This window comes from Mus musculus, chromosome 5 (assembly GCF_000001635.26).
Source record: "Mus musculus strain C57BL/6J chromosome 5, GRCm38.p6 C57BL/6J".
NCBI lineage: Eukaryota > Metazoa > Chordata > Mammalia > Rodentia > Muridae > Mus > Mus musculus.
Window position 1 is genome coordinate 127,548,376 of NC_000071.6, and position 27,759 is coordinate 127,576,134.

General features: G+C 47.2%; 1 protein-coding gene across 1 annotated transcript in view; it reads left to right on the plus strand.

The window, feature by feature from the left end:
• Window positions 1-17,415, plus strand: part of Tmem132c (transmembrane protein 132C) — a 323,965-nt gene extending 306,550 nt beyond the window's left edge. The window contains exons 6-9 of the mRNA NM_175432.3: window positions 3,128-3,333; window positions 4,699-4,972; window positions 6,251-6,442; window positions 14,531-17,415. Coding sequence (NP_780641.2) covers window positions 3,128-3,333; window positions 4,699-4,972; window positions 6,251-6,442; window positions 14,531-15,715 — 1,857 coding nt within the window. The 3' untranslated portion in view covers window positions 15,716-17,415. The remainder of the gene's footprint in view (window positions 1-3,127; window positions 3,334-4,698; window positions 4,973-6,250; window positions 6,443-14,530) is intronic.
• Window positions 17,416-27,759: the final 10,344 nt, after the last annotated feature.

A 27,759-nucleotide genomic window follows, 5' to 3' on the forward strand; every position in this document is an offset into this window, starting at 1 on the left:
GATGAAAGTGGGGCCCAGAGTAGCCATACCTGCAGAAAGAGCGACTGGTCACAGCAACTATTGCTCAGCACAGGGTGTTATTTAGTCAGGTTCAGATACTCAGATGGGACTCTGCTCTCTCCAGAGGACAGTGTCTAGTAGGAGACAAATATGCAAATGAAAGTTAGAGCTTAGCATGGCACCACATGGGTGGTGGGTGACATCTTTAGTTCAGAAATGTTTGCCGAACTGCACATGTGTGCAATTTTCCAGCACAAATCAACTCTAGATAGGTTCTCATGGGAGTCAGTGACCTAGAATGGTTAGATTGAGAACTTTCTGAAAGCTTTCAGATTAAATTCCTGTGTATATGTCATCACTACTTACATATCATCTTAGGCTCTCTCTCTCTCTCTCTCTCTCTCTCTCTCTCTCTCTCTCTCTCTCTTTCTCCCTCTCCCTCTCCCTCTCTCTCTCTCTCTCTCTCTTTCTCTCTCTCTCTCCCCCCTCGGTTGTTTTGGCTGTCTTGAAGCAGATGTATCCATAAGGGGGGATTTTTGTCCTTCCATCCATTCATCCACTTATTTTTTATCTTCCTGTGCACCTATTTACCCACCCATCTTCATTCTACTATCTCGAAATCTTCACCCATCCATCCATCTATCCATTCACAAACATTTTCAACTCTACCCTTCCAGTCATTTGCCTACCCACAAGTCTATTAATCTTCATATAAATATATCTACTCATCTAGTTACCCATCAGTCCACCTGTCAATCCATCCATCAATCCATCCATCAAATACTCATTTATTCTTTCATCCATCTACCATTGATCTATTCATCTACCTAGTGAGGCATCCATCCATCGATCTACTCTTCTGTCTGTTCACACATCTATCAACCTATCTGTCAATCTACCCATCTAACCAGTCAGCCAGCCATTTATCCATCTATACATCCATTCATCTATCCATTCATCCATCCATCCATCCATCCACCTATCCACCTAGTCAAATATTCATCTATTCTCTTCTCCATCTACCCATTGACCTATCCACCCATTGATCTACTCTCTGTCTGTCCATCCATACATCTCCCAACTCATCTGTCAGTCTGCCCATCTAACCAGGGAGGCATCCATCCATCCATCCATCCATCCATCATCTATTCATCTATCTATCTATCTATCTATCCATCCATCCATCATCCCATTTGTCCATCAGCTCACCCACACATTCATCCATCCTTCATCTACTCTTCCATCCATCCCTCCATCTATACACCACCCATCCATTTGTCTCTCATCTGTCTACTGATCCATCCATTCACCCACCCCTCTATCCATCTATTCCCCTAGCCATTGTGAACTCTGCTCAGCCCCTACCTCATAAGCAGCTGCTGTAAGGACCAAACAATGGGAAATGAACATAATGTACAATTTCATCCAGAATATAACAGTTTCAATGATGATACAGACACATGGGACCAATTTAAGCCATATTCCATAAGCTTGCCTATGCAAGACGCATCATGTTGCCTTTCTACAACTTGATTTCTATTTTCAGCTCATTAGAATAGTACAGATAGGTCTGATTTCAAAGGATGTAACCTATTAACTGGACACTCATTGTGGGGGGTCCTGGTCTAATCTTCTCACCATGACCCCCAGAGACATCCAATATCAGTGACATGCACATAGCCACTGATCTTGGTGCTCATCATGCCTGCCTGGGAGGATAGGCGTGTCTGATGCCTTCACTCACTTTACTGGGCTCCATTGCAGATATGAGACTGAATGTGGCTATAGAAAGTACATGAATACTTCAATTGCCTTTGGAACACAGAGGCCAGGTGATTGTAGACTCTCTGTTTTCTTAGTCGTTTTTTTTTTCTTGATGAAACAGCTTCTAAAAGCAAAAATGGAAGGAGATGGGAGGGAGGGGAAAGAGGGGAAAAGAAAAGGGCCCAGGAGAAGAGAATGGGAAAGGCAAGGGCTCAGGAAAAGGCAGGAAGTCATCCATCCATGAGATCCCACCACTCTCATGGGGAACATCAATGATCCTAGTGTAAAGATCCCAGAGGTCCTGGCTGGGGCAGCATCATAGGGACTCCTGCATGCTCAGGCCAGGCAAACTGGGGTGGAAATGTGTCTCTAGAGGAAGGACTGAGAACCGCAGAGAACCAATGGGGTTATATGAGTGGAGAGAGGGGCAAGAGACCGTGGGCACGCATGTGCAGGTGAAGGTGTCAAGCCCCTTGGCATTCTTGGAAGCTGGGTCATCTGGGGAGTGGTGATGGTTACCTTCTGAACAGACATCAGCCTACGTCCAGCTCCTGATGGCCACCACATGCCCTGTGTACACTCAGGTTTCAACCCTAGCTTTGGTTCTCTACAGATACAAGTTCACTTGGAGACTGAAGGTCCTGACCTCAATTTGTTCTCTGCTTTCTATTGCAAAGGCAACCGCAGCCTGGGAATTGGGAACTGGGAAATCTTCCACTGCTTGCCCCTTAGATGGGCAATGCTGAGTGCTCTCATGAGCCACCAAGAGACTAAACCCTGCAATCCCAGAAGTGGTGTGTGTACCTTCTCACTTCTTCTTCCATATTCCCTGGTCTGCTTCCTTGCTCTGGTCCCCTAGGTTTAGTTTCCCATTAAGCTAGTGACTCTGAATCCTTATCTCGGGCTCTGCACTGGAAGCAAGTGTACTTTGCAATAAAGTAGAACAAACCGGGAGCAAAGCAGACAGCTCGGTCTGCAAAGTACTCGACAAGAAAGAATGAGGCCCTGAGTTCAGATTCCCCACACCCATGTAAAAACTGAGTCTGTTGGTCCATGTCTGGAATGCCAGCTCTGAAGAGGCAGACATTAGAGGGCCCCAGAGGCTTGTGGGCCAACCAGCCGAATCAATGCTTGTTGGTCCAATGAGAGACTCTGTCTCAAAAAGTAAGGTGGAGAGCGATACTGGAGGTATCCAGTTTCGATTTTTGGCTTCTATATGCCTGTGCTCTCATGCTGTGTGTACTCACATGTGTGTCCACATGTGTGTGCATGCATGCGCACACACAAATAACTATTAGACCAAACTGAATGTGAGTTGTCAGCACGGCCATGCGAACTGCATCCTCTTTCTCTGTCTTCACAGGTCTCGGACCACTGTGACTATGTCTTTGTCAATGGTAAAGAGATCAAGGGCAAGATGGACTCTGTGGTGAACTTCACCTACCAGCACCTGAGCGCACCGCTGCATGTCACTGTGTGGGTGCCACGGCTTCCCCTGCAGATCGAGGTCTCTGACACAGAACTCAGCCAGGTTAAGGGCTGGAGAGTCCCCATCGTGGCCAGCAAGAGGTGAGTCGGGGGTGGGGAGATGCCTCTGGCCACAACACCACCAACTTGATTCACAGATCATACCGAAAAGACCAAGACAGGCTCCAGGATACAGTAGAAGCTGGTCTTTCCACAGCCCACATCTCCCTAGCCCTGGCAGCAGGTCATAGCTTTGTGTCACCTAGCCAGGCCCACACATAGCTGAGGGGAAGGTGTTGAACCAAGTTTTTTTCATAGTACATGAGAGCTTGAATCCGTTACTTAGAAGTGGCTCCTTTCGGGCTGCCATCTCTTCTGGGCCCTCAGTCCCCAGCACCTGGGGTTCAATATGCAGACTTCACTTTTGTTCCCCGTGATGACGGCATCTCAGTTTCTGGGAGAGTGTGATGCAGTTCCCACTGGAGCAGGGGCTTCCCATTGCAGAAAGCCACTGATGATTCTCTGGTGTGACGCTGGGTTGTCACAGACAGGAGCTTGGGTAACTATTTTCCCAGAATGAGCACGACCCAGCTTCACAAGGACTGCTGTGGCTCCCGGCTTCCCACCTCCTTATTTACAGATCACCAAGTGCTTCAAGACAGTCTCCGGGCTCCTTTCATTTTGAGGGACAAGTCAGCATACTTCAAGAAGAGCAACTGGATGCTGGGGAAATGATTCAGTCAGTAAAGTGCTTGCTGTGCAAGCAAGAGACCTGAGAGCCATGCCTAGAACTTCCATATAAAAACTAAATGCTGGGCAGCCAAGCATGGTGGCACATGCCTTTAATCCCAGCACTCGGGAGGCAGAGGTCGGTGGATCTCTGTGAGTTCAAGACTAGCCTGGTCTACAGAGGGAGTTCCAGGACAGCCAGGGCTACACAGAGAAACCCTGTCTTGAAAAACAAACAAACGAAAAACGAGAACAAAAGTGCTGGGCATGATCACGCACACTTGTAATTCATTGAGATGGGGATTAATGCTCAACGAGCCTAGCCTGATCCATGAGCTATGTACCTATAAGAAACCTTGTCTCAAAGGAAGCATAAAGTATGCCTGAGGATAACACCTGAGATTGTTATTTGGCCCCAGATGCATGCACACACATGGGTCCAGGCACACCAGCACACATGCAAACATATATGCACACATGCTTAAAAAATAAAAAACAAATTGATCTGTACGTGGCAAATGACTGCTTACGGAGCCATATGAGCATAGGAAATGTCCTTCATTTGCCTGGCAATGCAATCAAGCCTCTTCGATGCCCAGAGATGGATCCCAGACTCCCATGTGGGCATAAGGCGCCTATCTTGAACACTGTCTACTGAGGTTGAGGCTAGCACCCATCCTGTGATCATCTAAGCTTCCTCTCCCCACGTACTGAGCCAGGACTCTTCCTCCCACACAGGCCCACTCGGGACAGTGAGGAGGAAGAAGAGGAAGAACAGAAAGGCCGGGGTTGTACCCTGCAGTTCCAGCATGCCACAGTGCGCGTCCTCACCCAATTTGTATCAGAGGGTGCTGGGCCCTGGGGCCAGCTGAGCCACCTTCTCAGTCCAGACTGGCAGTTTGACATCACCCACCTGGTGGCTGACTTTATGAAGCTGGAGTCCCCACACATAGCCACCCTGCAGGACAGCAGGGTCTTGGTTGGGCGGGAAGTCGGAATGACCACCATCCAGGTAAGAAGCAGAGGCTCAGGGGCTCTGTGTCCTTGGCTGATACCATTCTTCTGGGACTAGGGATCCTGGGGGAATGCGAGGCAGATTCCTGTGGCTAGTTGTCCTTATGATGGCTCCAGAGGGTGACATAGGAATGGGGGTGGAGCTTGGACCAGCCTTTCTATTTCTAGTCTTCCCTCACTCATGAGAGCCCACTCTCTTTTTTTAAAAAAAGATTTATTTATTTATTTATTTAATGTATATGAGTACACCATTGCTCTCTTCAGACACACCAGAAGAGGGCATCAGATCCCATTACAGATGGTTGTGAGCCACCATGTGGTTGCTGGGAATTGAATTCAGGACCTCTAGAAGAGCAGTAAGTGCTCTTAACCTCTGAGCCATCTCTCCAGCCCGAGAGCCCACTCTCAGGGGCTACACTCATGTTCCCCCTGGTCCCGCTTCCCACTTAGTTCTCCAGATTGGCTTCAATATATGAGACTTGCCTTTGTCCTGTATGTACTGCTGCTATGAATGAGGAAGTCTGAATTTCCCATCTTTCTTCTAGACCCTGTTATCTGGTGCAGTCACCAAACTCTTTATAACTCTGCATCCTATCACTCAAAAAAAAAAAAAATGTATAGAATGGTTGGTTCCAGGATAGATGACAGACAAGGGCAGGTTTCTTCTACCCCTCAAGTCCCACCTGGCTTTCACCACTCTCTACAGTGTCATTGAAGATGCTAATGCCATGGTAAATGTTCTATCATGCAGGTGTGCACAGCTCCAGCCTGACACTGAGCTTGTAAGATAAAGCAGGGTGATCTTCCACAGAGATGCTGTGTGGTAGCAGATGGAAGGAGGGGGCACTGATATAGATCTGATATCCCCTGTTAGTCCATGGATCCCTTAGCATTTGATTCATGCTGTGTCATGCATAGTCAGTCCATGCATAGCTCTTCATGCATCCAGCCAGCGGGATCATCAAGTCTACTTAACTAAGTTGCACACTGTTCAGGTGGCCTGTTATGTAAACAGAAGAGGCCATTCCTTGTTAAAATGGAATAGATTTTGCATTTATTTCCTTTTACCAACAGAACTAGGATTTCAGGGAAGGGCTGTCTCCACTGCTCAACAAAGGCTCAGTATGGGATCATTAACAGTGATGGAAGCCCATGCCTCCCTACACTCTATGTTCAGGACTTCTGGCCTATCTAGGGTAGAGTTTGGAAGCTAGAAGGGGTTCCTATTGCCTGGAAATGAGTGTGATGGCTCTTCTGTACTCTGCTGCTTCCACAGGTGTTGTCTCCCCTGTCCGACTCCATCTTGGCCGAGAAGACAGTAACTGTGCTGGATGACAAAGTATCTGTGACAGACTTAGCTGTCCAGGTGGTGGCTGGGCTGTCTGTCACCCTACACCCCATCTCAGAGAACAACAAGGCCACCTCAGCTGTGGCCATGGCAGAAGAGCTGCTACGTGCCCCAAAAAAGGTAGGGGTTGGGAAGGGGCGGGGCCTGGCCGAGGGAAGGAGGGGAAGGGGATATGGCCAGGTTCAGGGTTACAGGAGCTACAAGTGCTCAGGTCACACAGAAGCCTCTGGGACTTAGAGGAAGGTTCGTCCATCCTGCAGCTGTTCCCAGGGAACAGATGGCTGATGGCACCCTCCCACTCCACCCCTCACCCTACTTCCACAGCATCCTTCCTCTTTCACCTCAATGTTCTCTCCTGGGCTGAGAAAGCGCTGGTCAGACCAAATCAGCTGCTCCATTGTACATCCCCAGTAATCCACAGCCTACACACTCCAGCTGGCACAACCTTGCCTGCTCTCTGTCCCCACGTCCCCACTTCCCCACCCCAAGCTCTTTGAACCTCCTAGATGCTTCTGGTAGCCCCTCCTCTTCTGGGATTCTACCCTTGCAGTTCCTCTAGCCTGAGATCTGCTCCTCGGGGCTCTCTCACCTCTGAACACTGCCTTGGCTCCTTTCCAGCCCAAGTTTTCAACCACTCTCTTCTCACTAATGTCATCTTCACAGCCTGGTCCATCTCTGCCTCTTCTGCCACTTCAATTATGCATTCAGTACGCCCTGGAATCGCTATTAAGGTGTGCACCACCATGTGCTTGCTTTTGACCGTATGTCAAAAGGGAAAGAGGCTACAGGATAACGTCCCATGGGAGCAAAGCTTTGCAGAGCTGACCCTCTGCTGTGAATAGAAGGGCTCACAGCCAATGCCACTGCAAGTGAATGGAATCTGGGAAGCTGGCAGCAAGGGAGAAGGGAATGTGGAATCCCACACACTTCTGTACTGAAGAAGATTCTGGCAAAAGAGCTCTGGGAGAGTCCCACCTGAATCCTCAATCATTAGAGACCTCAATCATTAGAGAGGGATCATTTCATGTTTGATAATTAGAAGCAACTACCATGTGCTATGGGGAATGCCTCTGTCACCATTCCTCCCCATGAGTCCCTCCATGAGGGATGGTCACTGTCCATCACTGTTAGACAAGAAGCAGTGGGGGCCTCAGGACTCGCACAGGGCTGGCTCCTTGTTCACTCAGGCACTTAGCTTCAGACTTGGTTCCCATGGGTGACATGTAACCAGGGGAAGTTGGCAGACTGCAGTAAAGCTATAGTTAAACCCCAATGTAGACAAGATGTACCAGGAGGTTGGCCTGCCATGGTTGGGACAGGGAACAGGCTCTAAACCTGACAGGATAGCAATGGAGGCTACAGTCCTTCACATACCACAATAGGAACAAAACAGTATCTGTGGAAATGGACATACTCCTGAGCCAGAACACAGTGGCCATCAGATCTAGACAGAGCAAAACCAGGGAGGTTAGCTAGGTGTCATAGTTAGGGTTTTACTGCTGTGGACAGACACCATGACCAAGGCAAGTCTTATAAAAAACAACATTTAATTGAGGCTGGCTTACAGGTTCAGTCCATTATCTTCAAAGAGGGAGCACAGCAAAATCCAGGCAGGCATGGCACAGGCAGAGCTGAGAGTTCTACGTCTTCATCCAAAGGCTGCTAGTGGAAGACTGACTTCCAGGCAACTAGGGTGAGGATCTTAAGCCCACACCCACAGTGACACACCTACTCCAACCAGGTCACACCTATTTCAACCAGGTCACACCTCCAAATGATGCCATTCCCTGGCCCAAGAATATACAAACCATCACACTAGGGAAGACCAGAATGTCATGCAGTGTTTCACCACTGACAGACACAGGCTCCCTATTCCCCTTTCTACATGGCTGAGTTAGTGGTGCAAACACATGACTCAAGCTGTGTGACATCCACATGGCCACCTCCTCCCAGCTGTGGGCTCCGGGTAAGACTCTGGGATGGTATTCAGCACACAGTGGCGTATCAGCTAGCTACTGCTGTGTAACAGTTATGGCTACTTAACAGCTAACTGCAATACTATCCCCATTTTGGGGAAGCTCAGCTGGACCTGGCACTCAAGGTATCACAATGCTGATTTCTCATCCAGAGAAGGCTTTATTTCCAGAGGTGTTGCTGATGGGAGCAAGTTCCTCACTGCAGATGAAAGAGGTCCCCATCTCTTGGTCAGCTATTGTAATTGTCCCTGTGCCTCTCTCAGGTCCTTGTGGCTGTCAGTTCCCCTTTCCCCCACTTCCTCACCTTTCTCACAACATAGACTCTGCCCCAGGCTCTGACATCCTCTTCTACCACTAGCAGCAAGAATCAATGACCCTAAAGGAGGTTGTAATTCCATTACCAGCCCTCTGCTAGGTAGCCCAGGAAGCCATCCCTGTCCCATAGACAACTGCACCATGTGATGCAGATAAGAAGAACATCCCTGCCCCTGCACCTGACTCCTGGAAACCCTGTTGAATTTGTTTTTGAAAAGCCAGTCTGCCTGCCTAGCACAGTGGGCAGTTGCTGCCTTTGATTCTAATGCTCAACGATACAGACTGGGTGCGTGTTCATTCTAGCCATGTCCAGTCCCCAGGGCCAGCTCCTCTGCCCTTCTTCCCTGAGGACAGGAATTGACAAGGTGTGTTCTGGTTTGTAAAGGAGAGAATAAAAGATGAGGAGGCAGGGCTTGGTCATTAAAGCTCTTGCTATGTAAGTGTGAACACCTGAGTTCAGATCTCCAGAATCCATATAAAAAGCCAGGCATAATGGTACACACTTCTCATCCCAGCTATCAGAAAGTGAAGACAGGAAGATCCAGGGGCTTGTTGGTCATTGAACCTATCTGAACCTGCAAGCTTCAGGTTCAGTGAGACCCTGTATCAAAATCTAAGGTGGAGAGCAATTAAGGAAGACTCCTAGTATTAATCTCTGACCTACATACATCCATATATGCACAAAAGGAGAAAATATGAAAGCCAAAGAAACAGAGAAAAAAGTCAAAAGCTAACAGCTCTTTGCTAAGAATAGGCCATAGATTAGAGTGGGCAGAGGCATCACAGCCTCAAGGACAGTGTTTCTCAACATGGGGGTCAGGACCCCCTTTGTAGGGAGGGTTACATATCAGATATCCTGCATATCAGATGATTACATTATGGTTCATAACAGTAGCAACATTATAGTTACGTTGTAGCAATGAAATGATTGTATGGTTGGGGGGTCACCACAACATGAGAAACTAACTGTATTAAAGGGTTGCAGCATCAGGAAGGTTGAGGACCACTGCTCTAGGATGTGGGACAAAGCCACCATCCACATCCAGCATTTCCCATCTGTCTTCATCAACCAGCAGTAATTGGATGCCTAGCCCAGATGCAGGAGACCCGTGGATAGAGCATCTTCAATTTGCAGGCATGACTCTCTAAGAAGCAGGGTCTAAATCACTGGTGGCTCTGTGTTATTTGAAGTCACTTGGCATTTGTCGTCTTGGGAGACGTCTGCTGGATTCCCTGAAGCCGTTTCCAGCCTCAGTGTAATGAGACAATTGAAGGATCAGCTCTGAGTCACAAGGCAGAACTGATGGAAATGGCTCTGACCAGCCACAAGTTTCAACCCAACTGTTCTTAGAAAAGGGCTTGGTTTATGTTAACTCCCTTCTCCATCCAGGAATGGGAAGAAAAATTAATTTAAGAAGAGCAAGCCACAACATATGGAATTTTATCTCCTCCATAAGAAATTAGAGAGTGACACTTCTGCCTGTGTCATTAATAGCTTCCGTTTTGAAAATCTAGAATATGAGCATCACTTGTTTTTAGGCTTGGGTGGAAAAGGACGGGTGGGGGAGATGAGTTGCCTGGAATTCTGGTGGATGGTGTAAGTGTGAGAAGGGGAAGTGATGGGTAACACAGACGGAGCTCCAAGAACAGAAACTAAAGGCATGGGGCCACGTTCTGTCCATATCAGCTTCCCCACAAGCTGAGCCTCTGCAAGGATTCCCTTACTTATATGAAAGATGAAGGCTCCTCAGAAGGCAAAGCAGACAGAGTGCAAGGAAGGGTAGGGGGGTCCTATAGCTGTGCCACTCACTCAGCTACCAATGAAGGCATGCTCACCCACCAAGGCTCTTGGAGAGACCGGGCCAGCTGAGGAAATATCAGGAATGTACCACACTTGGAAGACAAAGATCAGTATAACACCCACCTATCTATTGTATTCAGGACGGCATGTTAATTTCTTGGCATTTCTGACTTCAGGCCAGGGGATGCCTTTGAGCTAAGATGAATAAGGTGAATGCAAACTTGATCATAGAAGATCATGGAAAGCTGAGCTCGTAGCTGCTGACTGGCAGGATAGGTGTTCCACGCCATCATGAGATTTCAAATTAGTGCAGAATAGCTCAAAAGAATAACTATTCTTCTTTACTCTTTTTTTTCTTCTTCTCACCTTTGGACAAAATTCTAAGTGTGCCCAGCCCTCTCCCACTCTGAGATTTCTCATTTGTTTCTGAAAGTCCACTCCCCACACATAGCTGCTTGCAGACCTCCATTGCTAACCCTAATTCAAAAGTTATGGAAGTCTCCTTCTCCTCCTTCTCCTCCTTCTCCTCCTTCTCCTCCTTCTCCTCCTTCTCCTCCTTCTCCTCCTCCTTCTCCTTTTCCTCCTTCTCCTCCTTCTCCTCCTTCTCCTCCTTCTTCTCCTTCTCCTCCTTCTCCTCCTTCTTCTCCTTCTCCTCCTCCTCCTCTTCTGTCTCTTCCTCAACCTCCTCCTCCCAACAGCTGATAAGATTTACAACTTACTTGCCCTGCTATTTTTCTCTCAAACTCAAATAAAAATGGTCCTTGTGCTTAAAAGAGGAGGACATTGAGAGCAGTCAGTCCCCCTTTCTTTACAGAACTTTGCTCTGGGCCTTCTACTCCAAAGAGCAGCAGCTCAGCCTCAAATGACCTAAACAGAGTGGAGCAGCCTGTGGGCAGGCATTCATGCCTTCAGGTACAGCCAGATCCAGGCACCCACACAACACCATTCCAGAGTCTCTGCCTTTACCTTCATGTTGGATTTCAGGGTCGCCATTCCCTAGAATGTTCTAGAATATTGCTTTCCTCATTCCAAATTCCACCTAAAACTTGTATCCAGACTATTGACAATTCTTGCTCTCTTTTATCAATCTCTGCCTACCTGCCTTTTTTTTTCTTTTTTCTGTTTCTTCCCAATTCTGAGTAAACACATTGGCTGTGTTGGCTGGTGAGTCAATGTCTTGTCTGTTGCATAAAGCATCTCAAGTGGTTCACTCACCTGTCCACACCCTCTCTCCTTCTTTTCTTTGAGAAGGGGGTCTCATGTGACCCAGGATGGCCTCCAACTTGCTATGTAGCTGAAACTGGCACCCAACTCTTGATCCTTCTGCCTGTACTCCCCAAGTCCCAAGACTGCTGGCCTGTGCCAACATTACCCCGTTCAGTTTTCCATTCCTAGAAACCCTGAAAGGTCTCCGCACGCCTCTGCTCTCTGAGTCGTTTCTGCTTTAACTTCTTCTTCACCATTTTCTTTCTTTAGTGATCTTTCTTTTCCTTGTTTATTTTAATTCGGTCTTTTCCAGTTGTTCCCACATCTCCAATAGTAGCCTGATCATCTTATTAATAGTAGATTTGTACTTTCTACTAATAGTAGCAGTAATAGCAGCAGCAGCAGCAGTAGTGTGTGTGTGTGTGTGTGTGTGTGTGTGTGTGTGTGTGTGTGTGTTTCACAGTGCACATGTGGAGATTAGAGGACAAACTTAAGGAGTCTGTTCTCTCTTCTTTCACGTTGACACAGGTTTTTGAGATTGAACTCATGTCTCCAGGCTTGCAAAGCCCGTGTTTTTATCTACTGAGTCATCCCTCCCATGTGTATTTTTAACATGCCCCCTTGTGACCCCTGCCACCCACCTACAGATAGTTTTGTTTTTATCAGGGGAGCCTTGTGCAACAGTAGTTGCCTTACTTTTCTCTGCTCCCAAGGAACTCCATGTGGTTTGATGTGTTTGATGATCCAGTTTTGAGTCTTGTTTTCCTGCTTGCCTTCCCTGCGGCACACTCCCTGCAGCACACTAGCAATGCCACACCAGACCAGATCTGAGTGTGGGGTTTCTTATTCCCACCAGTGGCAGAGAGGAGATAGATTTCCCCACCCATCATACATGGAGAGGCTCATACTCTCCCCCCACCCCCTCTTGCTGCACCAATAGAGTCTAAGATGGGTGTGACCGATGGGCAAGCAGAAAGGCTCCCACAATCAAGACTGCTCTGGTAGTGAGAGAAGAGCATAGCAGTGAGCCTGCAGGAAAAGGCTGAACATAACCTTGCTGGGTTCAGCCAGCCATGGGGACTGGCAGTGGCTGACCTCTGGGTCTCCAGCACAGCAGGGCTCTGCTAACTTCTTGATAACCTGACAGCTGAGGGACACTCTAGTTAAACTTACAGGAAAGGCATCCTCTGAATATCAGCGGATGCCTAATAGGCATACACGCTCTGTGATTCCCCTTTTAGAATCTCAGAAGTTCAAGTTTTTGCTGGCAATGCCTAGGATATGGGTCTGTCCATGGTGCTAAAAGTGAATGCTCCTGCAGGAAATGCCCTGGAGCATCCCGGCTATGTGGATCTATGTCCACCATTACACCATATTGTCCCTGAGCTATACAGCAGGATTAGGAAGATAGGTCCAAGACATTTCTTGTTCAGGAACTTTTAAACTCCCTTCTCTGTTCTCTACAATGGGACATGAAGCCCTGGGTGTGGCTGTTTGGTCATTGACTGAATGATTGCAAGTCTTTTTAGTGACTCGGTCCCTGACACTCACCTGAGCTTTCTTTTTTTTTCTTTTTTTTTAATTAGGTATTTTCTTCATTTACATTTCCAATGCTATCCCAAAAGTCCCCCCATTCCCCCCCCCCACTCCCTCACCTGAGCTTTCTTAGTCTGATACAGCTGAGCTGAGTTCACCAAGTGTCACTGCTGTCTACCTGACAATCCTGCAAAGAGTGTGCCATGTGCATCAGGGTCATACAAAGGAAAGATATACTTGCTTCTCTGTTTCCCCCACAAAGCAAAAGATATCTATAAGACCCTGGGAAAGCATAGGGTGGGAAAGGGCCCTGAGTTAGGGTTCGCTAGAGGAACAGAACTGAAAGGATGAATCCCTACATTGAAAGGAGATCTATTAGCATGACTTACTGGTTGTGGTCCAGATAGTTCAACAATGGCTGTCTCATGATGGAAAGGTGGAGAACCTGGGTATTGTTCAGTGTGTGAACTTGGATGTCTCAGCAGCCTCAATCTGACTCAGGAGTTCTGGATGATTCCCAGAGATCTGTTGGTCTTCAAGCCATGTTGCAGTCCTGGAGACTTTGGGTTTAATACCAGCTGCAGCAACAGGATAGAGGAACTTGCCAGCAAGAGTGAGAGCAAGCAGGCAAAAAGCAAAGCTTCTTTCCTCTGTGTCCTCTTACCTGTGCTACCACTGGAGGTGTGGCCCAGGTTTGGAGCTGGGCTTCCTGCTTTAAATAATTTGATTAAGAAAACCCCTCCAAGGGTTTGCAGCAAGAAAGGTTTCAGTTGATTCTGGATGTAGTCAAGTTGACAACGAAGATTAGCCATCACATGACAGACAAGAACCCCCCCCCCCTCTCGAGATGGCAGGATGACCTTGAGTTCCTGATATTCCTGCCTCAACTCTCTCCCAAGTGCTGAAGGAAAAGACGTCCACCACCACTCCTAGTCTATGCAGTGCTAGCCACTCCTAGTCAAACCCAGGGCTTCATGTACTGTAGGCAAACTCATTACCAACCGCTACACATTCCCAGCCTATAGTTTCCAGTTTCAGGTCTTTGGCTCTGACATCACTTCCTGCCTCTGCTTCCTACCTCTACAAACTCACTAATGGCCTATGAGCCCAGGAATAAGTGATTGACAAATAACAAAAAGCTGATCCAGAACTGGATAGATGACCTTGCCAGCTAGATGAACTCCAGAAGGTGGCTTGGGCTGGAGCTGTGTCATGGTATCTCTCTGACTGATGGAAAGCCTATTTGCTTCCCCAGTATGTTGGAACTAGATCAGGACTTCATGTCACCCTTCCTGTTGCTTCGGTGGTGTTTTAGGAGGGGTTCCTGGAGATAAGGCACCTCCCAAATGGTTCTCATGGTCTCTCTCCCTGCAGGAAGCTATAATCAGCACATGGCTCCAGTTCAGTGATGGCTCAGTGACACCCCTGGATATCTACGACTCCAAGGACTTCTCCTTGACTGCCATCTCTTTGGACGAGGCTGTCGTGTCCATCCCCCAACCCCTCTCGCCTTGGTGGCCCACCGTGGTAGCTGAAGGAGAAGGCCAGGGCCCACTGCTCCGGGTCGATATGTCCATTGCCGAAGCCTGTCAGAAATCCAAGCGCAAGAGTGTGCTGGCTGTTGGCATTGGCCACGTGGGGGTCAAGTTTGGATGGGATGACGCTGACTCCAGCCAGACTGGAGAAAAGGATGAGGAGGAGATCAAGAACCATGCCAGTGACCGTCGGCAGAAGATTCAGGACCTGGAACGCCCAGGCCAGGATGAACTATACCATGGCAACTTTCCTGGGGATCGTGAAGAAGGAGCGCTGAGTGCTACCACCACTACCAAGTCCCTGCTGGATAACAACGTGGGGAAGAGTGGCAGGCGGGACGGGGCTAGGCTACACAGCATACCCATTGACTTCACCAATTTCCCGGCCCATGTGGACCTCCCCAAGGCCAAGACCAGGGGCACACTGGAGGAGAATGGTCTCATGCAGACAGCCCATGGCCTGAGTGACCTAGAGATTGGGATGTATGCCCTCCTAGGTGTCTTCTGCCTGGCCATCCTTGTCTTTCTCATTAACTGCGCCACCTTTGCCTTCAAGTACAGGCACAAACAGGTGCCTCTGGAAGGCCAGGCATCCATGACCCACTCTCATGACTGGGTCTGGCTGGGCAATGAGGCGGAGCTCTTGGAGAACATTGGGGACCTGTCCCCACCCCAGGATGAGCACACGACCATCATAGACCGAGGGCTGGGGGGCTGTGAGGAGAACAACCACTTACTTCTCAACGGTGGCTCCCAAAAGCCCACGCAGAGCCAGGTTCACAGGCCGCCAGGCTCCGGGGGACGGCAGACCAGGGAGCCCAGGCAGGAGCCTGCAAACTCACCCACCTCCAAGATGAAGAAGGTCAAGTTTGCCACATTCACCATCCCACCTGAGGAAAGCTGCCCCACGGTGAACTCCATCCTCAGTGGGGAAGATGATATCAAGTGGGTTTGTCAAGACCTGGACGTGGGCGCACCCAAGGAACTCAGAACCTACCTGGAGAAATTCCAAGACAGTGTGTAGCGCTCTGGCCTCCTCGCCAACTTGGGACAGTAGCCTCCTTCCCGACCTCCCTCAGCAGAGTAGCTGAACGGAAGGAGCTCTCAGTGGACTGAGTGAGGAAATCTGGGGCCCACAGAATACCAGGTAGCAGGTTAGAAGCTGGGAAGGGATGTTTTTATACTAAAGCAGTTTTTTTTGTTTTTTGTTTTTTGTTTTTTGTTTTTTTTAGCAGCAAAGGATGGTAGGTTTCCAGAAGTTTGAGTCTCTGACTCAGCAGCGAGGCAGAGTGGATCCGAAAGAGAACTGCTCAGACATGAGAGAGTTATTTTATGAATCAAACGACACTGCAGACAAGCTACCAAAAATATTTGTTAAAAAAAATATATAAAAAGACGAATAAAAAAAACACACAAATGACTGTCGGTTTATATTTCTAATAAAGGAACAAAATGTAAAAATAGGGCTTGCTAAAAGAAGGCCTACATTTTAATTCAGTCTTTATGCTTCTGAGGACAGTCCAGGTCTGTTAGCCTTCTGCCCAAGGAGAGGCACATCTGAACAATGGTCACCTCTTAGGAAGAATGAGAATTTTACATTGGATTCCATTATCTCTGTTTGCTTCCATGTTTCTTTCTAAGGTCCTAAGCCTCCATTTGATTCAATGTCATGTTTATTTCTGAGGACCAAGTGGTACATTTTCCTAAATGAAATGTAAATTATATTTCTATTCATTAGATAGCTTTTTCCCCCTCTTTTTAAGAAGATCATCAACGAATCCAGTCTTTACGTTGTAACATTAACCTGTCTTTATATTATACATCTCTTGCTTTGTTAATATTTTCTGGCTTGTTTGTAATTCTTTTTGTTTTTTTGTTTTGTTTTGTTTTAACAATATAGCAAGTGTGCAGTTCCCCACATGGGGAGAGTGCACCCCACAATCTGTCATCAGCCGGGTCAGGCCAATGAGTGGAATAATGTTCACAGCTATCTGAATAGGGTATGGCCAAGAGAACAGAGTGCAGCCTGTGACACCTGGCCACTCCCTATGGAGACAGAGACTCAGTGGGTGTCTCCGGCAGTTTGGGCATAGGGATGCCTCTATGTGAAGAGCTGTGAGTGAAATCCATAAACTCGAGGTGTGCAGAGTCAGGCAGATGGGCCATGTCTACCACAAGATACAGCCGACCCTGTACTGAACAAACAGAAAAGACATGTGGGGGAGGGGCAGGCTGGAGTTATCTGATTTTATTACTGGGCAAGGCGAACCAGCATGAACTCAAAATGATTTTTTTAAAAAAAAGAAATCTATGTTAGATTGTCAATCAAACTGCGGCTTTGAAGAGTATGGCTGTGTTAACAGCACAATGCAGTATCATATCCACTCAAAACAGAGTGTTTACGCAAAAAGCAGGAGGGATCAAATGAACTAGGATGTCCGGAGCCTGGCGCTCTCCATCCATCAGCTGAGGGAGAGGATGTTGGGCACTGTGACCCTCAGCAGAGCAGCATTCACAGAGAGACCAGGGGACGGCCATTGTTTGGGTTTTTTTGTTTTTTTTCTATTACTAAAATCAGTAGCTGAGAAAAGGTCTCAGAAGCCTAGTGGCCTTGGTTGGACCTTTGACACATATATTTGTAGCATTTACAATAGATTAAAAAAAAAAAAGCTATTTATTTATACCTGTGGTGGCAGTTGTCATTAAAACGCTTGCCATGCTTCCAAAGTCAGTGTCTCGTGGGACGTTCTTTACTTTATCTACTTCCTGTCTTCCGATCCTGGCAGGCATGGGCCTGCAGAAGAGCTCACATTTTAAAGAAGAGACAATACACTTGCCCCTCCCCACGCTTCAACTCTGGGCTGATCCGGAGTTATTCTGATGATGGACAGGTTTGATCACATAGTCACACAGGGTCACAGCAGGGCAGCTTAGGGTCAGCGTGAGGCAGCTGGTCCCATCCACAGTCAGGAAGCAGAGAGAGATGGATGCTAATGCTCAGCTCACTGTCTCCTTTTTATTCAGTCTAGGACCTCAGCATGTGGAAAGATGCTGCCCACATTTAGGTGGGTCTTCCCTCTTCAGTTAACCCAGTCTAGAAAATCTCACACAGACACACCCAGAGATTTATCCCCTAGGTGACTCTAGAGACTGATAGGTCACCAATATTCACCAATGACTATCCATATTCCAGGAACCACAGTGAGGTATTTGAAGTCAGTGTCAACTGTCAGTCAAGACGTTCTAGAAGATAGCTCAGTGGCTAAAACACTTGCAGTCCAAGCCTAAGGATCAGAGTTCAGATCCCCAGAGCCCATATAAATGCTGGGTGGTGGACAGAGACACATAATTCATTAGAGAAAGCTGGCTATGGAGACATGCCATATCAGTGAGCTCTGGGTTTGATTGAGAGACCCTGCCTCTTTGAATAAGGTGAAAGAGTAAGGGAGAACGATTCCTGACATCATCCCAGAGACTCCACATACATACAAACAAGCGCACACTCATGAAAATACAAAGAGATCAACCTTGCTCAGTTATTTCACTCATTGGGATCTTTCACCATATTCAAACACCTCTTATGATGCAAATTTAAGATTCAAATATGGCCTCACTTAGATAGTAAGGGTTTCTGTTGCCAGCCCCTCAATCAATCAGATCTGCCCTCACGGATTCACAGCCTCCTCTCTGAGCACCAGCTCTGCCCAGCCTCCCTCTTAGAGTGAACACCGATCATCACAATCGTCACCGTTTATCTCAAGGACCTGTGTGTCAGCTCATTTTTCAAACATCTCTCTCTTTATGCAGATGGGAGCCTATAGAAGCTAACGTTTTTTTCATCCGGTTCTCGTCATAAAATCCGACAGGAGTACCTTGTCCCAATGTTGCTGGACCAACAAACTACTTAGCACCAGCTGACTAGCTGTATCTTTGCTTACAAAGGGTGAGATAATGAGAGGGACTAGGAGGCGGTCAATGAAAGCCAGAAGTGGGGAGCTGTAGGCAGGTGAGAGCCACACAGCTACTCCAGTGTCACCCCTTATTCCTTGTCAGGCTTCATGGCGTTTCAGAAATGAGCTGGGCTGAGGTGACAACTCGGTTGCTTAAGAGCACTTGCCAGGCAAGCATGAGGACCTGCATTTGTCTCTCCCGACTCGACCCCTGCAGACAAAAGCCACGCATGAGGGCAAATTGGAGGCCAGGGAGAGATTCGGTCTCAAAAGAAAACATGGACAGCTTCTGAAGAGCAACACTCAGTGTTGTTTTCAGGCCTCAACATACACACACACACACACACACACACACACACATGGGCACACACACACAATGACGGTCAAAATAAAGGAATAGAATCCTTCTCAAGTTCACATGGAGACCTTGGTATCTCTATTAACACCAGTATTCACTACAGAAATAATGAGACTCTGTTCAATGGAGTTTTCTTCTATGCCGGGGCCTGGGTTAAGCCTTGTCCAGTTATGGACCCAGCACAGCTGTGTGAACCCTATTGCTGACAAGGAGTCCAGCTCACAGCAACCTCTTTAAGGTCACAGCTAGAATGTGACAAGTAAGATCCAGTATCCAAAGAGGATGGTCTTAATTACCATGTGAATGCAAGCTTTACATACATTATCTTGGGCTAAAAATGGAATTTGGAGCTATAGAAAAGAAATTCAGGTCCACTTACATGGCATTTGGGAGGCAAAGAAAAGCCAAAGGAATAAAAAGAGACTGCAAAAACCTCCCCTCTCCTTTCAGAAAGAGAAACGAGTAACTCACCTTATCAGAAGAGGGTGTCTTTTTCATCTTCAATTCTGCCCATAATTTTGTGTGCGTTTGAATTCTCAAAGCTAATTGTTATAAACAAGAGCCTCTGCTTATTTTTAAAATTTAAAGGCGCCCATAAACATTGCTTAATCGAGACACTCTTTGTGAGACCATGTCTGATCTGTGGTCCAGGCTAGACTGGAACTCAATATGTAGCCCAGACTGTCATCAAGCCTCCTACCGTACACGTGCACACACCCAAGCCTGGAATTACAAACATACACCAACATACCATGTTTTCATAGCATCAGAAGGTGCTAGGCAGGCTGCTGAGGGAGAAAGGTCATGGAATGTCTTATCTTTGGCTGCTATAATACTGACCTGCAAGGCAAGATGAGCCACTAGTACAATAGTGATAAGATGGTAATGGGGTTACCAAACACTCACTTGACTGGATTGAAGCCTGCTCCCCAGGAGGTAATTCACCTCTGTCATTGTAAAGATAGTCAAAACCCTTGGCTTGGGAAGGCATAAGTCCTACAGGGGACCTACTGATGACAATTTTCTAAATGTTCATGTTATCAAACTCCCTTCTATATGGCTATTTCTGCACCCTTTGATTAATTCTGCTCCTAGCCTTGCAAAGAGAAGCTTCTGATTGCAGTGCATGGTGGTTAAGGCTGAGAGGCACAGCTCTGCTCAAAGTGCTGAGAATGAGAGATTATGAGTGCTTAGCCATAGGCGGGATATTTCTAGCAGCCCCTTCCCCAAGGCTCAGGGAACACAGAGGAAGAGCAGGCAGAAAGAATATAAAAAAAAAACAGAGGACGGGAGGATGCTGAGAGATGCCTTCCTCTGGACACGATGTGACTGTTGCATATGGGCACACAGCAGCTCTGGTCACCTGCACCAGATCAAGCCAGTTAAAAACCAGCATGGAGGGGGAAGGGGCTCCTGGGGCCATGGCCCTAGCTGAGGAGCTGGTGACAGTTGAGTGCTTGGGGGGGGGGGGGAGGTCACTTTCCTTTAGGACTACGGCCACTGGTAGGTTCCCCGTGTCCCAGTGAATGACTGTACACCCATGAGCATATGAGGAGCACTGATTGACCCCATGGGTTAAACAGACAGAAGGCATGGAGTTAGAGAGGAGATATTATGGGCAATCCTGGGAAGAGTTGAAATGGAGAGTGAGGGGTGAATATGATCAAGATAGGTGTATAGGTGTCTGAAATTTTCAAAGGGTTTGAGAATTAATGTTTAAAAAATATATATTAAGGAGGAGCTGGAGAGATGGCTTGGTTGTTAGGAACACTGACTGCTCTTCCAGAGATCTGAGTTCAATTCCCAGCAACCACATGGTGGCTCACAACCATCTTTAGTAGGATCTGATGCCCTCTTCTGGTATGTCTGAAGACAGCTACAGTGTACACATAGGTAAATAAAATAAATACCTTTTATTATGTATTATTTTAAATTTATTTATATTTTATATGTAAATAGTTATGTAATATTTATATTTTATATTTATAAATTTTATTATTTATTATTAAAACTCAGTGAAGTTTTAATGAGGCTGAGAGCCCATCAAGAAGGTCAACGGAGGCCACTCAGGGGAACACCATTTAACTTGAGCCTCTAGGTGCATCTGAGATAGAGTCCACCCCACATAAAATGCAGCGGGAAGTCTGGGTGTGAAGACCAATAGAAAGGGCTATGGCCAGGACACGCTGGACATAATAAACACAATGCAAAGATAAGTCTCCTGTGTACAGTAAAAACAGCTGAGTCACACACACCACCCATTTTTTCCCTCCCTGGGCAACCTTGGAAGACCATGCTCTAAGAGAGCAGAGGCCAGATGGCACCCACAGATCAGCTTGTAAAGTGGGCACATTTGCCCCAGCTTGCACAGTGCCCAGCCATTTGGCTTCAGCCATCCTGTCTTGAGTCTGAAGATGCTACACTGAGCTTCCAATGGGTTTGCTACAAGAGGCTTATTAGTTACTTCCGGACAGCGAAAACTTAAGCAAACCTGGGGAACTTGAGGCTCTGACAGCTGAATTCTGCTTACAGGCGGACAGGCTAACAGGCAAATCTGTGTCAAGCGAGACTTGAAGAAGCCAGAGACAGAGGCCAATTTCTCCCAGTACCATTGTGCTTTGGGGTACATTATGTTTCAGAGAGTAAGACACTTTATGGCATTTTTTTTTCCAATTTATTTTCTACCAACCAAAATGTTTTAGCCAAAAAGCCTTTTTATCTTCCCCTGTCCAAAAAAAAAAAAAAAAAAAATCACTGAGTAGAAGGAAATTGCCTGACTGTGAAATTTCACTGATTTTTTTTTTAAGTCCAGGTTAAGCTGAGGGTCAAGATTTCCCTTCTACCAGTTCTGCTGACCTTTGAATGTTCTGGAAGGCTCTGGAAACTGTGGGGACAGTGTGGCTAGCTGAGATTCCCTTCAGCTGTGGAGAGAAGGGGTCACTGCACCAATGATGAGGATATAGGGGTACAGTGGGTGTGTCCAGACATAGCTAAGCAATGAATGATAACACGAGACATGAGATTCCATGGGTCTAGGGCTTCCCTTAATCCAACAGGTTTAATCGTATTCGCTAAGTATATCTACGTTGCCCCAAATTCCAAATAGCGTCACAGACTGAGGCTCTGGGTGGACCCAAACTAGAGGTAGGGCAATGTTCAGCCAGGTAGGGGACACAGAAGGACTCTGTTAGCAGATTAACTTGCCAGTATGATTCCCTTCTCCCTGAGACTCCAGCAGGGACGGTCCCCACCATCCACAGCTATTGCTATGGAACGTGCACAGACAAACCCTGATCCTTGATCTTACCTACGTTAGTTACGTCTCTCACGACTGCACCAGAACACTTGACAGAAGCAATTTGGGGGTGGGAGGAATTCATTTTGGTTCACGGCTTCTGGAGTTCCGTCCATCATGGCGGAGAAGGCGGGATACGGTGAGTGCATGCCGCAGCATATAGGCTTCTCACACAAAGGCCCCATGAAGAGGAGATTACACCCAGTCTTTTGCACAAACTCCCCATTCTCTGTTCTTAACACATCTCTGTCTTGGGAGTCACACACACAAGGACAGAGAGCCAGACACTTGCACTGGCTCCTCTGTATCCATCTGTGCCCAGCTGCCACCTGTGGCTTTAATGGAAGTCGGGTGAAACATCGGGGGAGCTGAGGCTTAAAGACTCTGCCTTTCTGATCAGCTCCCTGGTGATACTGAAATGCATGGATCATGGACTACATCTGGTCAGTGAGAGCCTCCGAGGTAAGAGAGAAGCAGGACGAGAGGAGTGAGCAACACAGGGGATCGGGGAACCAGAGAGACCATGCCCCTGAGGACATCACAGATAGTGGCAGCAGAAGCCACAACTGACAGGCTCTAGGGAAATGAACCACCTCCCCCACCCACCACCCCCGCCTCAGGGTCAAACTTGGCCAGAGGTGGGTCACATGTCACTGAAGTCTTAGAAGTGATGGAGAAATATGTAGGAGACTGGTCACTGTGACTGCTTTTTGGATGACAGAGAGATTTACTTTGCTCAGTGTTTTTGGTTATTGGCATTCCAGACAGACAACCCTGGCTTGCACCCCAGCCCAGTTTACACAACTAGGTATAGTTACCCTGAAGAACAGGGACCAGGACCTCATACAGAAACTCGAATGTAGGCTGGGTGTCATACATACCTTTAATCTGAACACTCAAAAATCCAGTAGGGTTGATACTTGGGGGTGACCTTACAAAGTTGATTCTCTTCTTCTACACTCAAATTATATAATCCATCATTAAGACAAGTTGGGGCAGGAACTTGAAGGCAAGCCTGCTTGCTGACCAAGGAACTCACTCACAGTCAAGGAAGTAAAGCAGGAACAGTGGAAGACTCTGCCTGCTGGCTTTCGTAATAGCGCATGACCACCTGCCCAGGGAATGGTGCTGCCCACAGTGGGCCAGGCCCTCTTGAGTCAATCAAGACAATCCCTTCCCCAACACCCTCCCCCCCCCCAGACATACACACAGGCCAATCTGACCTGGACAATCCCTCACCTGAGACACTCTTCTCAAGTGACTCTAGGCTATGTCAAGTTGACAGCTGAAGCTAGCTAGGACAGGAAGTAATCATCGCTTAATGTGGATGACAGCAGGGACTGCAGAAGTGACAACCGAGTCTCTTTCTTCTTGGGCGATCAAACTGTTCTAAAAATCATGACAGTATACATTTGAGAATAAAGCTTGGCTAGGTCAGGTACTTATGAGTGGCAGTGGGAAAAGCCATTCATAGCCTCACTCCTTCCTCTGGCAACTGGAGATGATGCCTGGCTTAAAACACTATTGAGACTTCTTAATTTGGTGGACCCAAAACCCTTCACCATGTCACACACTACTAAATCTGCTCATGGGAAAGTAAAGGTTCTGGCCTCGTTGTTAGCTTCTATGGTGAAGAACCCCCTTCCTCATCCTTCCTTGTTCTGTTGAGACTGGATTTGAGACCCTAGCACTGGACCCTGGGAACACAGGTTGGCTGCTGTCTGGATGCCACGCTCAGCAATGTCTCCTTATGCCTTTATGTTCCCGTGAAGAGAGGTGGATTGGGATGTGACTCTGAGTGAGGTATGTAAGAGACTGGGGCAGACTGACAAAGCCCAAAGAGGGTCTGAACACCCGTGTCAGGCTCACCCAGAGCCTCTAAGGAAATCAACTCCTTCCTAATGTTTTGTGTCAGCGGAGAATCACAATCTGTAGTCTCTCCACCCCTCCCTCCCTCCCCAGGGGAGGTAAAATATTAAGCTTTGCTCAAGGCACCCTGGAAACAAACTGTGAACTCTTGACTCTGATCAATCTAGAAAAAATTTTCCACTTAAAACAAAAAAAAAACCAAAAAACAAAAAAAAAGACTGTTTTCTGCTTTCATACTCAAGTCACAGGCCGAATTTCTTTTTCTTTAGTTATGAAAATGATTCATCGAGCAAGAGATGTGATTTTTTCTAAGAGCTAACCACAATTTCCCCTATACCTAATTAACATCAGAAGAAAAAAAAAACAGCCTTTGGCTTTGATAGGGAACCCATGAAGAGGACGTTATGTTTTTTATAAAGACCAAAGCTCATTGTAGAATTTGTGTGACAGGCAGGTAGGACCATGTTCTGTGTCCTGGAGGATCTGGGAGCTCGTAGCTTGCATGGATCAACTGAGAAAAGAAGTCTCCAAAAGCAGGAGAGATCAGAGCTTATCTTCCACGGTGCCCTCCACCTGGGCAAGGTGGGCACTTGCCTGGACCTCCATATCAGAGGGCCTGGCTCTGCTCTGTTCCGCCTGAATTCTTGTCTACCTGTATCCTCCCTTAAACTTCCTGTCATGGAGTGTGTCTAGGGATGAAACTTTTGAGAGAGGAGATTACAAGAAAGCAAGGGTATTCCTGTGGGCTGTGAGTGACTGTCCTCTGAACCAAGTCACAATTATCTTCAGGAGTTCAGCTGTGCTCCATTCCATGAGCCTGGCTTAGGAATAGAGAGGAACTTGGGACATGGATGTTTGCAGAGCAACTGAGCTCATACAGGAGGTGATGTTTTCTATCTCGCTGTGTCTCATAGATAACTCTAAGAAGGCTGAGTCTCCACTAGAACTCATCATATTGGGTTGCTGTGGCAGCTGAGAGTCAAGGTCAGTGTGCTTCTGTTATCCTGTGCAGCAGCCATGTGCCCATATGTGTTGGGACCTCCACACTTTCACTTGGAGCCCCACAAATTGAGGGTGAGACTAATAGTGTACAACTGATAATGAAGGTTTAGTGGCTCCCCTGGCCTTTGGGGGCCTGTATGCTCATCTTTTTCTAAAGTTGCCCAAGAGCTAGGAGCTACAAAGGCTGTGCTAGCTGACTCTTTCACAGGGGCCGAAGCAAGAATACCAACCCAACAGAGCTACAAGTGATGTTTGAGAAGACTGATCTAAAGAGGTAGTTGGAGATTGTCCATGTAGGAGCAAGACAGCCAAAGGGGATTTCAGATGTGGTGGTGGGCTGCCCTAAATGAGCGGACCTCCAATGGGTGATGGCAGCAGTTGGGCTATGAAATTATCCCAGTGGCATTGATATGGACCCTTTTCTGCCTCTGGAGCCCATTCTTAGCCACTTCTCACCCAGTGACATTCACTTCTGTATTCCATAAAAATTGTAATGTGTCCTGATTATCACCAAGTTGCTACCCCTGCAATTCATGGATCACACAAACAGACACAGTTCTCTCTGGGTTCTTGTCCAAAATGCCATGGCATCCTTCTTCAAGACAGGTTCATGGGAAAGGTTTGTGGCTCCCAACCAGAAGACCAAAGTTGTTCTTTTTTCTCCTCTTCTGGAGATATAAGAGGTATAGACATGTACCCCTCCTAGGTGCTTGGAGCAAGGTTGTAGCCTCAGGACCACTTCCTTGGCTTTGAACCCAGGAAGTCATAATAGAGGAGAGAGAAGAAATCAAGATGGGGCCTGAACTCCCATTTGGAGTACCCACCCATGCTGTCTTTCAGTGGTTTGAATATCTCTTGTGGCTGGGGAAATGGCTCTGGGAGTAAAGGTGCTTGTGACCACCTGAGTTCAATTCCTGGAACCTACACAGTGAGAGAAGAGAACAAACTCCTGGCAGTTGTCCTTCAACCTCCACCCATGTACCATGATACACACATGTGCTTAAACACACGTGTACACATGTTCTTTTTTAGTACATTTATTTAGTCTTTCTTTGTTTCTCTGTGTGTGTCTCCCTGTGTGTATATGTGGTATATGTATGGGATGGTGGTATGTCTTGCATGTTTATTTATGTGTGGTGTGTGTGTGTGTGGTGTGTGTATATATGTGTATATGTGGGTGGTGGTGGTATGTCTAGTGTGTGTGGTATGTGTGTATGTGTGGTGTGTGTGTGTGTGTGTGGTGTGTAAGTGGCTGTGTTTGTGTGTGTGGTATGTATGTGTTTGTATATGTGTGTGTGATGTGTGTGGTATATGCATATGCATGTGGGGGGATGGTAGTATGTCTAGTGTATGTGTATGTGTGAGATGTGTGTATATATTTGTGTATGTGGGGGGATGGTGGAATTTCTAGTGTGTGTGTGGTATGTGTATGTGTTTATGTGTGGTGTTTGTGTATGTGTCTTCCTGTGTGTAGGGGGGATGGTGGTATGTCTAGTGTGTATGTGATATGTGTGTATGTATGTGTGAGGTGTGTGTGTGTGTGAAGTGTGTGTGCTTGTGCTTGTGTAAGGGGTGCTTATGGTGATCAGAAGACAACATACAAGACTCGGTTCTCTCATTCCACCATCTGGGTCACAGAGATTGATCTCAGGCCATCAAGCAAGGCTTCAAGCACTGTTAGCTGTTGAGCCATCTCTCTGGCCCACATAGAAGTTCTTAAAGCTGCTGTAAAACTAGATCCAGGTGTTCATATGAGGTCTCGGTTGTTTGTTAACTCTACCTTTCTTTGTCCTTTCTCTGTCCCAGGCATCAGGAAGGGACCATAAAGAGACATCATAGCTTTTCAGTCCCTCTAGAGAGAGAACCAGGTTCTCCTCTGCTCACCCAAATCTCTGGATCACTGCCCAGGTCAAAGGTCAGCCTCGTGGATTCAATCCCAAACGTTAATGCCTTCTTCATCCCTCATCAAAGAAAACGAATTTAGGACTTCAACAAGGGGGAAGGAAGGAAGGTATGGCTTTTACCAGATGACTCAGCTCCTGTAGAACAAGGGTACCTCTTGGTAAACCCACACACCTTTCTAAAAATGGCTTTAGCTGCATTTGGGACAGGAGGGAGGTTAAACATCTCTGTCCACCCCTCCTGGTCCTTTGCACACAGAGAGTGTTGTGGGCTTAGAAAGGGAGCTCAAAGACGCTGGACAGAGCTGGCCACGTGTTTTGGCATTCATTAATATCTTTGCAGTCGTGACACCTTGTCTTTAGGAAACTGCCAAATCCCTCTCCCATTCTCCCTTCCCTTCCCCTGACGTCCTTGCCAGCCACAGGTGCTGGGAACAGATAAGGTTTTTAGCGGTAAATCCTTGGGATGTTGAGGTAGACACTTCTAGGATGTCGTCGGATTGTCAGATTGGCGGGGTGGAAGGTCTGCAGGCTCTGGCCTGGAGCACTGAGGAATCTTATAAAGTGGTGTCCTGTCACCCTCATCAAAGCGGATAACAGCACTCCAAACAGAAAGCAGATCAATAGAGGTGATGTGGGGCCTCCCTTGGCTCAGAGACAGCTGCTGTTAACATAGCTACTCTCAATCCCTTG